A 16,717-nucleotide genomic window follows, 5' to 3' on the forward strand; every position below is an offset into this window, starting at 1 on the left:
ATTTAATAAATCATTTATGCATTTGATCCAAAAATTTTGTAAGAATATTTAGATAATTATTTAATAAGTACATAAACTATGAGATAAAAATTTGATCTCTAGAATTTTTCATCATTTAAAGTTTTTCTTGGTAATTGATAAAAAAATGCCAAAAAAAATCTACTTAACGTAAAATTATCTCTTTATTAGAATAAAATTATCTTGTTTTTCTAATAATATTGGCAAGAAAATTACATCAAAATTCAATTTTTAAAACACCTTTTTAAATATATATCATTTGATTTTTTGTTGCGCTCCAAAATATTTTAAAGACATTTTTGTCGTTATTAAAAATAAGAGTTATTTTTGTCCGCGTCTCAAAGAATCGGATGCAATTTTAGTAATTTAACCTTTTGTTCCATATGTACCAGTTTTACTTGCAAGGAAGATTATATTAAGGAGTAATCTTAGGGAATTAATTTTTAGTTAGTTAATATTTGTCAATTTTTCTCTTTAAATCTAAAAAATATTATTCTTTGAAAAAATTTAAAATTTAAGGTTTATAATTTAGATTTAAGATTAAAAATTTATGATTTAGATTTTAAATATATGATAAAATATCTTTAAAAATTAATTACCTAACATTACTTATATTAAAATTAAAGTAAATAATAAAATTGGTCCCAAAAGAATTTGAAATGGGCATATTGTATTATAATAAATTTTTAGTATCTGAAAATTGTTAAAAATTACTCTCGTCCATAGTTCTGTGTAGCGATGCCAATAAGTCTCTCTTTCTTATCCCAATTTACTAAAATGTCATTTTTCTGTCTAATTTCTATCACAGACTCTGTTTATTTCTCTCCACAAAGGAGGCGAATACTTACGAGTATTCATAGATTTTAAGTTTTGGATTAAAATTAACACAACTATAATAAAATCGAATATAATTCAACCAAATGTATCAAATCAATTACAATTCAACAAAAATTTAACATAATAACATACATATAAAATTTTTAATATATAAATTAAAATAAAATGAATTAGAGTTACTTAGATAACTTTTATAAGGACATTTAAGTAAATTTTTTCTGAGATTTTGGAGTCCTCGTGGGGCGGGTACCTCAATCTCCGCCCCCGTGCCCATGTATTTACGGGACAATTCCCGTTTCTATGGAGATTTTACGCGTCTCTGTCACAAGTAATTTTCGTAGGTATCTGCAGCTGAGGATTTTTTTTGTCATCATTAGTTTCGAGAACTGGCCGATTTAACTGGAATAACAAAAAAATTGATTAATCAGCCGTACTGGTCTGGTATTTTAGGAATTAACCGATTTAAAATAATAAAATACAAAAAATCAGATTTTTTCTTTAAAGATATATATTTTATACATAAATATATTATTTTGTTCCATCCAAATCAACTTCGGTTGAAACTTTGAACCTCTATCTTTATCGGTTTAATAATCGGTTTATTTTTCAGAACCTTGTTCTCATCAAGTAAATTGGTCCTTCTTTTGCTTTCAAGCAAATTTTTAATATGCATGTTACAAATAAATCCCTAACAAATTTATTATGACAATTAAATTTCCAGAACAATGAATAAATTTGTCTTAAATAATTACACAAATCAATCCTTAAGATTTTTAAAATAAGACATTTTAGTCCTCCAAAATTCAAAATATACAGAACAATTTCCAAAGTTTATTTCCATTAAATAATACACAGTAAACTTATTGGCTAATTTGGATAATTACTCCTTATATAATTAAATTTCGAGAATCTCTAAAGACAAATTCGTTTGAGATCAAAGTACTCAATCTAAAATTTTTTTAACATCAATTAATATTTATTATTACTTGTTAATTATGATTATTTTATTTAATCCAGTAAAACTCCATTAGGGAGACAATGAGGAATCCAAGCAATATGAACTATGGGCTTAAAATTTGGCCTAATGCAGGTAAAAAAAAACAAACAATCCCCAAAGTACCAACCCTATTTACCAAATCAGCTTCTCCTCCCCTCAAACCAGTAGCCCCCCCCAGATTTACAATCATCTCCCCTTACTGGTGTCAACCCCTCCTCGTCGGTGTCAAACCCTACTCACCGGCCATCATCCTTGTCCCCTGAAGTCATTAGGTTGTCGCCGCTCAGGAAGTGGCCCACTCCCCCGCGCGTCTGTCTCTCCATTGCCGACTGCTCCTCCTTCCTATCGCGCGTTTGCCATCGGCCACGCGTCTCTCTCTCCCTCGCTGAAAAGAATGTCTAATATGTGCTCCCCTTTGACGCGCTGCTTAGCTCACCGTTCACCATCACTGCACCATGCTCATATACAATAACCATCCACATAGCATACTCAGTAACCATCTGGTTATAGAGAGTACTGAACATCCCACAATTGGTAATCTTTTATGCTTAATCGAATACAATAAAATAACCATCTAATTACTAATTAAAACAACCATCTGTATGCATATTGAATATAGGCGGCTTAGGCATGACCGATGGGGGGGGTGCAGTAGCTAACGGTTGCAGCTGTGGCGGGATTGAGGGATACAGCGGCCAACAGTTGCAGTTGCAGCGGGATTGGGAGGTGCAGCAGCCACGATGAAGCACGGAGGGGCTGCGGAGGGATCCAACTTGCCTACAGAGAAACAAGGTGCAGTTTCGATCGGCAGGAACCCTGCGACGGCGGCAAAATGGTAGGGGGGTTGCAATGGCCCAAGTGAGATTGTGGTGGCAAGAGGAGGACCGGTGCTTGGGAGGTTTTTTTGTTGGTGACTTAATTAAATTAAACAAAAGAAAAAAAACAAGAAAAATAAAGGAACTGCTTAAATAGAGGGACAGTCCCGTTTAAGACTATTCTTAAACTCCTCCCAAGGATAAGGAAGCTCCACATGATGAAGTTATAAACTCATCGCCATCTTTGCCATGGTGTTTGCCACTGTGTTTGTATCTCTCATAATCAAACGAAAGTTTACATGCCAATTCCAATGCATGATATCCCTTATTTTGAGCACAAACGGATCAATAAACCCAGAACTATCTTGGTGATTTGTAACAAGATTAAACGCTTCCACACAATCCGTCTCACAAATAACATCTCGTTGACCCACATCCCAGGCTAAGATATATCCTCTCCAAATAGCAAACAATTCTCCTTGAAAAATGCTACTATTCTCAATCATTCCCAAACACCCCATCTGCCAACTCCCATTACAATCTCTAATAATGCAAGCAAAACCAATGCTGTCACCAAAACCAGGATAACTAACATCACAATTAATCTTGAAAGTACCAATGGATGGGGGATTCCAAAAACCATTTAGAATAGAAGGAAGGGACATACGTTGTAATTAAAAAATATTCCTAAACTCCTTTTCTGAAGCTAATGCCAGACAAATCACTTTTTTCGGAGGCCAAATCTCATGAGGATTAAAGATGTCATTATTCCTTACTCGCCATATCCACCAAAATCCCGAAAAGAACAGATACTCTCTGCTATGATACAAGAACCAGTTCTTCAAATCCAGAGGATGACAAGAAATATCCAATTTATGCCATACAAGCTGAGCTTTTGGACAATCTCGAATACAATGTAAAACCGACTCCTGGCTAGAAAGACATCTTAGGCACCTATCCGATAATGACATCCCTCTTCTGAAGCAAAACTTGCAGTAGGAAGAGCCTCCTTAAGACACATCCAAGCAAAAAACTTGTGCTTTTTTGGAACAAGCTGGCGCCAAAGCCAAAGCCAAAGCTAATTCTCCCTCTCCTCCCAACCAAACAGCTGCTTATACAACCACAAGTAACCATTGTGTGAGGCATAGACTTTGGCAGCAGACCCAGACCAATACCAACCCACTTCTGGACCTGCTTGCACATCTGGATTGTAAGAAAGAATCTTACCTTTCAGATTTTGAGATAAAGGGGAATAAAAAGTATCCAAATGTGACCTACTAACTGACCAGATATCCTGTATCCGGAGGTTCAAATCAGAAATGTGAACATAATCCATCACATTAGATAATTGCCCTTCTCTCTTCCAGCTAGAAAACCAAAAATTATGGTTCAAATTCCTAATACACCAAACAAACCCATCCTTTTACACTTCCCAAGCCTTGCAAAGACTCCTCCAAATGGGAGAGCTCTTGTTCTTAGGACAACCGAATCAGTCATATAAAGATGATTGGTATTTGGCATCCAACAATAGGACCCATAACTTGTTTGGCTGCTGGAAAAAAAGTCCAAACTAGCTTTCCAAGAAGAGCAATATTCACACAATAAGGATCTCTAATCCTCAAACCTCCATGTTTTTTTTGGAGTAACCAGAACCTTCCAACTAACAAGATTCAATCCTCTTCCATCAACTTGTCCTTTTCAAAGAAAATTTCTCATCATAGACTCAATTTACTAATGATTCCTTTGGAAAAAATAGAGACCTGCATCTGCTACGTGGGAATAGCTGCTACAATGGTGCTTGGGAGGTTTTGATGGGATTTTGAGTAACCGTAAGTATTTTGAATGAATTTAAATACTAATCCTAATTTTTTAAAATTTTAAATTTAAAATTAAATAATTATCTAAAATTAAATAATTTTTTTAATCTATTTTTGCCCGTAAACATTACGAAAATTTCTTTTGTTTACAAAAGACTTATAATAAATTAATAATTAACTTTAGATCTTTATATATTTTAGGAAAATACCTAAGTTTATTTTATTGTACTTTTGTATATATATACTTAGGTTATTTATATTTTTCAAAATACTAATCAAATTGAAGAACAATCAACAAGAACAAATTTGCCGTGCAAAAAGTAGCATTTCGTTGTCAATTAACTGCTTAAACTTCCATTATGAAACCTCTTAAATTATTGAAACTAAACAAGCTTCCATTGATACGTCAACAAAATTTTAACAAAACTCAAAATACCAAGACTACAAAATACTAAATATGTATGTTCCCTAAAGAAATAATCCGGGAAGGAAAATTGCTCGGGAAGCAAAGAAAACATAGAAACAACTCACTGCCTATTCCCAGCCAGTGAGAGCAACACCTCCAGGTGCAGGAACGGAAGCCTGTGGAGCTGGAACTGACTCTCAATCACCTGTAGCTGCGGATACAAAAGAACTTAGGTCAAATAAATTGCCATCACATTTTTCGACAGAACTATGTTAAGGCGCATAGATTTTCTTGCATATCGAGGGAGAATGATTCAACACAACAATCCAGAGTTATTTTGACTATAACATATTAGAAGCAAATACAACAATTATGTTGCATCAAATTTAACAGACTAATGGGAGAACAAATACAAAGACTTGATAGACAGAAAATTTCAATAGATAAGATTGAACTTAAATCACACATGTGACTAACAGATCCATAGTGGAAACAATTATTCTTACCGGCGTCTGGGGCCCAGTTAGCAGGAGCAGCTACAATGGGTTGTTGAGGAACTGGTTTAGTCCAGGATTGTTTAGCTGTAATAGACCCCCATGCCCCATCAGTTGCAGGGAAGCTGGCAATGCCAGCAGCACCAAAATCTTGAATGCATATTCTGGGGCAGCTGGTAATTCCTCCTCCTCTTGTTGCTTGGCCTCTTCAGGATCTCTATAGAAGAATAAATCCACCTACACATGAAAAGTTGACATAATGTAGCTAAGGTTCAAAGGAAACCACATAATAAGACTAATATCTTTTGTTAAAATATGAAATTTTTTACACCTGTATGTACTACAAGAAAGATTGTTCTAAATAAGTGCATGCAAGATCAGACACTTACAATGCAGACATTGGGAAACACAATAAATCTAAAAGTGCTACAAAATAATAATAGTTCAATCCGTTAAGAGCAAAAATTAGTTTACCATCACGTCCCACTTAAGCCCCGGACAAATAGTACCCCTCATCTACAGAACCATTCTTGCTAATAACCAAACCAGACAACCAATATTGTGGTCGGAATATTTCCAAGAGCACCTTCCTTAATGGGTTGCACATATTTTTTTGAAAAAAAAATAGAAAAACAAACCCAAAATGAGATCTAATAACAAAATTTCAAACTCCCATAAAAAACATATTGATAGTTAATAGTGAAAGAAGTGAATAACATAAGGGGCACCAGATGATCAGTCCTTGGATCAGTCAGAATGAGTAGACGAGGCTCGTTATAGGATGTTTCATTTGATTAGTGAATGTTCCAGGAGTGTGCCTTCCAGCAATTGCATTCACACCAGTGTATTGTGCAAACTTAAGGACAACTCTCTGACCATATGGCCTAGTAGACTGAACAATGATATCCTGCGGGTTTTCAATTGCAACAATAATCCTAGCAGCAAGTTGGAGCTTCTCCCATGTCTTGCCAAGGTTAATTATGTAAATACCTGGGAACAAGGAATACGAAAAATCAACCAAACATAAAAATTCTTTCATTTAGCAGCTGAAGCATCGGAAAGATAACATAAATGTTGAGGTTTGACAAGTTTTCATTTTCATAAGCTCTATCATAAAATTATGATAATAAGTTGTTTTAAACACAATGTGGTCATACAAAATACACTTACTCGTATCAAAATTCTGATTAGAAATTAAATTGACTCTTTGAATAGACAACACGAAACAAATAAAGAAAAATTGACAAACCACTAGGGGAGGGCTGGAGAAGAGGACGGCGATACAACAGAACTCAGAGAAGAGGATGGCGGGTCGGCCGCGATCTTGGCTAGACAAAGGTGGCAATGCTTGAGACGGAGAGACTCGACGGTGGCAGAACTCATGAGACCAAGAGAAGGTGGAGCTTGAAGGGCGGTGAATTGTAGATGGCGAAGCTCAAGGCGCAGTTAATCACAAACGGCAGAGCAGGAGCTTGAGGAGTTGTGAATGGTGGATGCTGTGTGAGACTTGAGTGTGTGAGGAAGATTCTTCCACTCAGTGGCTTGATGGGAAAAAATGGGATATATGGAGAGTCGATTATCGAAGTTCAGAATCTCCTGCCATTTTTTTCAATTTTCGGCTTGGAATATCCTTAGGATTCTTTTTTAAATAAATAAAGTAAATATATTAATTACCAAAATATGTATTTACCACCCTTTTTACCGAAAAGCATCACATCACTTATGTCGTTTATAGTATAAACGAAATAAGTTAACACGTATCTCGTTTATACTATAAACAAGATAAGGCTAGAGATGACGTGGTTGTATCACGTTTATATACGTATTGTGTAACGGACTTATCTCGTTTACAGTGTAAACGAAATACGTGTTAACTTACTTCATTTGCACTGTAAACGAGATAAGTGGAGCGGATGCCTATATATGTATCTCGTCCACAGCATCCCTTTTTTTCCTTTGTCTTTTTTTTATTCATGTAGCCGACTCCACCTAGTAGGACAAGGCTTTGTTGTTGTTTTCTCCCACCTTTAACCCTTTTTAATTATATTTCTGAGTTACTCGAAGAATATGGCGTGTGCTAATAGCCATGATGGAGACATTAACAGACTCAATGCGACTTGGCACATTGCAGGGGCAGAGGACTTTGAGGTTAGTATTGTTTTCCCTTTTTATGGTTATGTTTTTGCATAGATGTTGCTCCCTAATTAGGGTAGTTTTACGTAGGTAGTATGCAGTACATGTTAAGATCGGCTTAAATGTTAGGATATGATGTTAGGTACACGTTAAATAGGATGTTATTGATTTAGTTGTTAATTAAGGTTATTAACTTAGGTTAGAATTTGTTTAAATACACGGATATGATGTTAGGTTTAAATGCTAGTATGCTACGTTATTATTAAGCATATGTTTATTAATGTAGTTATTAATTTAGGGGATTGACAATTTGTAATAAACGTAATGACATAGCAAAAGTTTTATGTCTCTATACTAAATGTCTAAGTAAGTTGTTTATTGTGGAGTTTTGTTGTCACTTAGACTAAATAATCTATACAGATGGCAGATTAAGTCAACACATTTACTTACTAATTGACAAGTACATCTGTATAGATTATTTAGTCTAAGTGACAACAAAACTCCACAACAAACAACTTACTTAGACATTTAGTATAGAGACATAAAACTTTTGCTATGTCATTAGGTTTATTACAAATTGTTAATCCCCTAAATTGATAACTATATTAATAAAAATATGCTTAACAATAACATAGCATACTAGCATTTGAACCTAACATCATGTCCGTGTATTTAATCAAATTCTAACCTAAGTTAATAACCTTAATTAATAACTAAATCAATAATATCGTATTTAACATGTACCTAACATCATATCCTAACATTTAAACCGATCTTAACATGTACTGCATACTACCTACGTAAAACTACCCTACTTAGGGAGCAACATCTATGCAAAATCATAACTATAAAAGGGAAAACAATACTAACCTCAAAGTACTCTGCCCCTGCAATGTGCCAAGTCGCGTTGAGTCTGTTAATGTCTCCATCATGGTTACTAGCACGCGCCATATTCTTCAAGTAACTCAGAAATCTAATTAAACAAGGTGGTAGAAAACAACAACAACAAAGCCTTGTCCTACTAGGTGGAGTTGGTTACATGAATAAAAAAAGTCAAAGGATGAAAAGGATGCTGTGGACGAGATACATATATAGGCCTCCGCTCCACTTATCTCGTTTACAGCGTAAATGAAATAAGTTAACACGTATCACGTTTACACTGTAAACGAGATAAGGCCGTTACACAATATATGTATAAATGTGATACGACCACATCTTCTCTAGCCTTATCTCATTTATAATGTAAACGAGATACGTGTTAACTAATTTCGTTTATACTATAAACGAGATAAGTGATGTGATGCTTTTCAGTAAAAACGGTGATAAATACATATTTTGATAATTAATATGTTTATTTTATTTATTTAAAAAAGAATCCTAAGAATAATCCAAGCAGAAAATTAAAAAACAGAGGTAGGGAATTCTGAAATTCGATAATCCACTCTCTATATATCCCATTTTTTCCCATCAAGCCACTAAGTGGAAGAATCTTCCTCACACACTCAAGTCTTACACTGTGTCCATCATTCACAAATCCTCAAGCTCCTACTCCGCCGTCTGCGATTAACTACGCCTGGAGCTCCACGGTCTGTGTTTCACCGGGCCTCGAGCTTCGCCGTCCACGATTCATCGCGCTTTAAGCTCTACCGTCTCTTGGTCTCGTGAGTTCTGCCAGTGTCGAGTCTCTTCGTCTCGAGCATTGCCCCCTTCGTCCTACCAGCGTCGCGGCCGACCCGCCACCCTCTTCTCCGAACTCTGTTGTTTCGTCGTCTTCTTCTTTAGCCCTCCCATTTGTGGTACCATTTTCTGCTTCTACATGCTTTGTTTGTTTTTTTTACCCAGTGAGCTCTAATAATAGTTTTTCAGACAGTGCTGAAATTTGTTCCTTCAGGCAATTATTAATTTAGATTTTTTTTGTTCCCTTGTATAATTTAATTTCAATGTCGATAGAAGTTAAAAGCATAAAATTTTGCACCAATTTGAAAGTTCAATAACGTTATGAATGACTATGCTATGTTCTATGTCATTAGATTTATGTTTTCGTTGAGACTTATGTTATTGTTGATGGATGGAATTGTTATGTACGCTGGATTGTTGATGGGATTGTTATAAATTTATGTTTTCCTTCTTAAGGTGCAGAATTTGAATATTTTGTTTGCATGTGCTTTGTAATTTATGTTTTCAATCTAATGGTTCTTACTTCAGTAGATTGAGTAACGTTATATTATATATTACATAATACATATTTCATTCCGCTGCTGTGTTGTGATGTACTTATTGCCATTTAGACAGTGCTTATTCTTTGGTTTTGTTGTTCTTTTTCCTTTCCTTTTATTTTCAAACACCAAAAGAATATATTACATATTACATATTACATATTCAAATTGATTTAGTTTTTCATACTTTGCATATTGTAGTTAGATTTTTGGTAAGTTATCCTTGTTGAAATTTTTGACATAATCTTTGAAGTTAGGTGTTTTCTTGCCATTCAAGGTTTCCAAAAGATAAACAAATAAGTAATGGAAAAAAGGAAGGTGTTGCATTGTTGTTTTGGACTATTGCAGTGAACTTGTTTTATTTTAATAGTGGTTGCTTGGCCCAAGAAAAAAAAACATTAAGGGGAATGTGCTGTCAAGTTTTTAGTTTAAGACACATATTTACTAATAACTTGTGGTGGGAGAATTTGATAATGAAAATGAATGTGGGCATCAGACACATAGGGAGAGGGAAAGGGAGAGAGGAATGGCAGCTCCATGATTCATTCATGTAGAACTATCGGTGACACACCAACCTTGGAAGACAGCAACCTCATGTTCAAAATCAGTTGTATACCCAATATATGTTGTAACTGTCTGTATGATAATGAAATAATTGTGTGTGATGATGGTGTTGCTTGGGTAAATGAAAAATTTGTGATGCATAAAAAATAGGTTATAACTTATAAGAAAGAAGGGATGAATTGGGTTCTTTTTCTCAAAAATATTTTACCCTTTTGATGAATGAATCACTTCTTTTTATAGGTAAAGTTTACATCAATGATGCATGTAACATAGTAGATTCTTAGAATAGATTGGCCAAATATCAAACACACTTGTTTGATATTTTAAATTTACATTTATTACGTTTTCTGATTTTTGAACATGAGGTTGCTGTCTTCCGAGATTGGTGTGTCACCAATAGTTCTACATGAATGAATCATGGAGCTATAGTTCCTCTCTCCCTCTCCCTCTCCCTATGTATCTGAAGCTCCCATTAATTTTCATTACAAAATTCTTCCACCCCAAGTTATTGGTAAATATGTGTCTTAATGGGATGCACATATTTTTTTTAAACAAAAATAGAAAAACAAACACAAAATGATATCAACTAATAATAGAATTTCAAACTCCTATAAAAATATATTGACAGTTAATAGTGAAACAACACACACCACTACACCATCAACACAAATGAATAACATACGTTTCAAACATCTAAAACATGTGGCACCTGATGATCAGTCCTTGGATCAGTCAGAATGAGTAGACAGGGCTCGTTATTGGATCTCGGCATTTGATTAGTAAATGTTCCAGGAGTGTGCCTTCCAGCAATTGCATTCGCACCCATGTGTTGTGCGAACTTTGATATCCTGAGGGTTCTTGATAGCAACAATAATCCTTGCAGCAAGATGGAGCCTCTCCCATGTCTTGCCAAGGTTAATTATGTAAATACTTGGGAACAAGGAATACAAAAATTCAACCAAACATAAAAATACTTTCATTCGGTAGCTGTAGCATCGGAAAGATAACAGAAATGTTGAGGTTTAACAAGTTTTCTTTTTCATAAGCTCTATTGTAAAATTATGATAATAAGTTATTTTAAAATTTGAACACAATATGGTTATACAAAATACACTTACTCGTATCAAAATCATGATTAGAAATTAAATTGACTCTTTCAATAGACAACACACCATATAAAGAAAAATTGACAAACCACTAGATTATAACAAATTTATAGGTATATAACAAAAAAGAACCCTAGATACAGGAAAAGACAAATATAAAGGTAAAAACTCAGGTACAGTCAGCTTCACCTGAAGTTGATAACTGAGAGTCGTTAGATAAAAATTTAGTCAAATCAGTCAAATTATTTAACCGCTCTCAACTATCAACCTCACGTGAAATTGACTGCACCTGAGTTTTTACCAAATATAAAAAATTGAATACAAAATTCACAAAAGATTCACATCGACACATTCTTCAATAATATTCAGATTCAGAATCCCAAAAGATAAATAAGAAATATTATGTGAAAATGGGAAAGCAAGACTGACCTCTTAGAAGTGTGCCTTCCAGCAATTGCATTAGCACCAGTTTATTGGGCAAATTTCAAGATTGCTCGCTGACTACATGGTCTAGCAGACTGAACAACGATATCCTGAGGGTTCTCAATAGCAATAATAATCCTGCTTAGATATTTAAGTTGCCGAAGCAAAGAGCTCGATTCAAAAAGCAGGAATTTAGAGCAGGAGAACATAAGTTGAAATTGCAACCCCAGAAGACAGAAGACTAGGATCTAGGAGGAAACTTTGCCAAGTGAAAATTTTCCAGTTAAACATTGCGCAATGTTGTATACTACCATGGAAATTCAACTTTTTTTAAATGGAGAAACATATAGGTTCAAAAATAAATATCCTATTCTCCAAGTTCTAAACTAGAAACTTTTGCAACAGCAGTTAACAAAAATGTTATACAGCTATTTTCTATGATTACATCAGCAAATTTAAAACCAGCTACAAATTTCATACTGAATTACTTTGACATCACAGAAAGTGATAATAAGAGGAGAAAAAGAGAAAGAAAAACTGAATTCAGATTTGAAACATTATAAGAACTTGATAACAATAATCAGATATGAGGAAAAAGAAAGATGCAGATGAGAGGGACTCTGGTAACTATAGTTGATGTCATGCTTGACTTACAACGTAAATTATACGGTGAGTTTCTGTTTTAGAGTATGCACTTGCAAGTAGAAGTTGTCTATTCTTGAAAACATGCAAGAGCTAAAACCTAGAGTATAGCTTTGTAAACCTCAACTAAACCTCATTTTCTTGAAGTGCTGAGTGCTTTCTCTTTTTGGTTGACAAGCATCTATCCCTCAACAAAATTACAGAACACCACAGTTACTCCAAGCTACTTCTCCATTTTCTTCACAATAAACACTTCGGACTCTTCACATATGGTTAGCACTATACCATCCCTACCAAGCTGACTAGTTCGGCATGCTCGGTGTGCATAGTGACTTGAATCCGTAGGTAAGTCCAGATTAACCACGAGATCACATTCTGCCACATCCAAACCTCTAGCTGATAATTCATTTGTCACAAGAACTCTCACCTCGTCATTCTTGAATTTCTTCAAAGTTGACGACCTAGCAAGCTTCCCAAGATCCCCATGCAACTCTGTCGCTTTCATTCCACGGGCCTCCAGCTTGAAGACGACATCCTTTAGTTGCTTAGTGTTGTTCATGAAAGCTATTACAACTTTTGCATCCAGGGCATGAATACACTTTCTCATGGTATCGACCTTGTGCTGTAACCTCGCTACACAGTAATAGTGTTTCAAAAACAGAGGCAAACTCTCTACTGATGCCTGAGATGGCTTAGTTGGGTCTGGAGTAGAACCGACTGAAGGCCTTGACAAATTGATAGGGCCTGAAGGCGATACAGTATCAAGCGGTATAACTTACTTAGCTTGGACAAGAAGTGGATCACATCCCCAGCTTCTCGCTGCTCTTACAACAGAAAACGGAACAGTTGCAGACACTATAATTAATTGACGCCCAGTCCCTTTAACATTTGGATCCAGGTCTGCACCTGATCTCCTGCCTACATGCTGCAATATCCGGTGCATGTCCACCCGAAAATTGAATGACAAGAGCTCATCAACTTCATCCAATACCAAATAGCGACCGCCATGTGTCCAAAGCTTCCCTGCTGCACTAAGTTTCGCTATCCTTCCAGGTGTGCCAACAACAATGGCATGTTTATTCTTCTTGAGAGCTTCTTCCTGCCTGGTTCAGTTTGCACCTCCCACAAGCTACTGAACCACTTTCTTGTTCTCCACTCCTAGTATCTTCTTAAAATCCCTCACTATCTGCATCCCTAGCTCCCTAGAGGGAGCAACAACCACTGCTTCTACTCCCATTTTCTCACCAGAATTACCACCACTGTAACTCTTGGAAACTTTGTTCATCAGTGGACCAATAGATGATAGTATAGGAAGAAGATAAGCCAATTTCTTCCCCGAACCCGTGTAAGACTGAATTATGACATCATGGTTCTATAGAATGGTAGGAACAGCTGTAGACTGAACCCTAGTTGGAACACTGATCCCCTCTTTCTCAAGTCTCTCAATTAGAACATGGGGCAACCCAAGTTCAGAGAACGATTTTACTGCAAATGGGGCAGCCTTGATTTGTTGTTTCTTCCTCTCAACAATCTCGAACGCTTTCTTCTTCTCACTGGAACCAATAAGTTTCCCTATGCCTTTGCTCTTAAGGGACCCCAGGGATGAACCCAACAATGGCTTTACCTTACTGCTAGACTTGCCACCTTTGTTAATTGGTTTATCAACTTCACTTTGGAAACTAACATTTGAGAGGGTTAAGGAACCATGATTGGGTGGTTCCACTTGGCTCATACAATAAATACTTGTGTGCAACAAAGAAGAAGCATTTTTATGAGTAGCCAATGCCCTTCTAATGGGGAAGGACTCTCCAACAAGAAGAAACCTAGATGGCATCAAAGCTGGCATCGTTGATGTAAACATTACCTATAAAAAGAAGTGATTCTTTCATCCAAAGGGTAAAATATTTTTAAGAATAAGAACCCAAATCATCCTTTCTTTCTTATAAGTTAAAACCTATTTTTTATGCATCACAAATTTTTCATTTACACAAGCATCACCATTATCACAGACAATTACTTCATTATCATACAAACAGACACAACATATATTGGGTATACATAAAAGATTGTCACTGATTTTGAACATGAGGATGCTGTCTTCCAAGGTTGGTGTGTCACCGATAGTTCTACATGAATGAATCATGGAGCTGCCGTTCCTCTCTCCCTTTTCCTCCCCCTATGTGTCTGAATCCCCCATTCATTTTCATTATCAAATTCTCCCACCCCAATTTATTAGTAAATATGTGTCTTAAACTAAAAATAAGACAGCACATGCCCCTTGATATTAATTTATTTTTTTACTTGGGCTAAGCAAGCATGATTAAAATAGAACAAGGTCACTGTAATAGTCCAAAACAACAATGCAGTACCTTCCTTTTTTCCATTACTTATTTGTTTATCTTTCAGAAACCATGAATGGCAAGAAAACACCGAACTTCAAAGATTATGTCAGAAACTTTAACAAGGATAACTTACCAAAAATCTAACTACGATATCCAAAGTATGAGAAACTAAATCAATCTGAATATGTAATATATAATATATTCTTTTGGTGTTTGGAAATAAAAGGAAAGAAAAAGGAACAACAAAACCAAAGAATATGCACTGTCTAAATGCCAGTAGGTACATCACAACGCAGCAGAGGAATGTAATATATAATATAACCTTACTGAATCTGCTGAAGTAAGAACCATTAGATTGGAAACATAAATTTAAAAGTACATGCAAACAAAATGTACAAATAGTGCACCTCAAAAAGGAAAACATAAATTTATAACAATCCCATTAACAATCCAGCATACATAACAATTCTATCTATCAACAATAACATAAGTCTCAATGAAAACATAAACCTAATGACATAGCAAAAGTTTTATGTCTCTATACTAAATGTCTAAGTAAGTTGTTTGTTGTGGAGTTTTGTTGTCACTTAGACTCAATAATCTATACAGATGTACTTGTTGATTAGTAAGTAAATGTGTTTACTTAATCTTCCATCTGTATAGATTATTTAGTCTAAGTGACAACAAAAATCCACAACAAACAACTTACTTAGACATTTAATATAGAGACTGATGAGCAGATAATTTATACGCTTTTTGGCATTGTTTTTACTTAGTTTTTAGTATGATTTAGTTGGTTTTTAGTATATTTTTATTAGTTTTTAATTAAAAATCACATTTCTGGACTTTACTATGAGTTTGTGTATTTTTCTATGATTTCAGGTATTTTCTGGCTGAAATTGAGGGAGCTAAGCAAAAATCTTATTCAGGCTGAAAAAGGACTGCTGATGCTGTTGGATTCTGACCTCCCTGCACTCAAAGTGGATTTTCTAGAGCTACAGAACTCCAAATGGCGCGCTCTCAATTGCTTTGGAAAGTAGACATTTAGGGCTTTCCAGCAATATATAATAGTCTATACTTTGCTCAAGGATAGATAATGTAAACTGGCGTTCAACGCCAGTTCCATGTTGCAGTCTGGCGTCCAGCGCCAGAAACAAGTTACAAGTTGGAGTTCAACGCCAGAAACAGGTTACAACCTGGCGTTGAACGCCCAAAATAGCCCAGGCACGTGAGAAGCTTAAGTCTCAGCCCCAGCACACACCAAGTGGGCCCCAGAAGTGGATTTCTGCGCTATCTATCATAGTTTACTCATTTTCTGCAAACCTAGGTTACTAGTTTAGTATTTAAACAACTTTTAGAGATTTATTTTGTATCTCATGACATTTTTAGATCTGAACTTTGTACTCTTTGATGGCATGAGTCTCTAAACTCCATTGTTAGGGGTGAGGAGCTCTGTAGCGTCTTGATGAATTAATGCAATTATCTCTGTTTTCCATTCAAACACGCTTGTTCCTATCTAAGATGTTCATTCGCGCTTCACTATGAAGAAGGTGATGATCCGTGACACTCATCACCTTCCTCAATCCATGAACGTGTACCTGACAACCACCTCCGTTCTACATCAGATTGAATGAGTATCTCTTAGATTTCTTAATCAGAATCTTCGTGGTATAAGCTAGAATTGATGGCGGCATTCATGAGAATCCGGAAAGTCTAAACCTTGTCTGTGGTATTCCGAGTAGGATTCAAGGATTGAATGGCTGTGACGAGCTTCAAACTCACGATTGTTGGGCGTAGTGACAGACGCAAAAGAATCAAGAGATTCTATTCCGACATGATTGAGAACCAACAGATGATTAGCCGTGCTGTGACAGAGCATTTAGACCATTTTCACTGAGAGGACGGGA

General features: G+C 35.6%; 1 protein-coding gene and 1 pseudogene across 1 annotated transcript; both read right to left on the minus strand.

Moving 5' to 3' along the window:
* LOC107647299 (40S ribosomal protein Sa-2-like) lies at positions 6,109-11,967 on the minus strand. The gene is made up of 2 exons (XM_021104862.1): positions 11,833-11,967; positions 6,109-6,374 (listed from the first exon to the last, which is right to left on the minus strand). The coding sequence occupies exons 1-2, from the start codon at positions 11,861-11,863 to the stop codon at positions 6,136-6,138; spliced, it is 270 nt and encodes an 89-aa protein (XP_020960521.1). The 5' UTR covers positions 11,864-11,967; the 3' UTR covers positions 6,109-6,135.
* LOC107647298 lies at positions 12,344-14,314 on the minus strand (annotated as a pseudogene).

Source organism: Arachis ipaensis, chromosome B06 (assembly GCF_000816755.2).
Source record: "Arachis ipaensis cultivar K30076 chromosome B06, Araip1.1, whole genome shotgun sequence".
NCBI classification, from domain to species: Eukaryota; Viridiplantae; Streptophyta; class Magnoliopsida; order Fabales; family Fabaceae; genus Arachis; species Arachis ipaensis.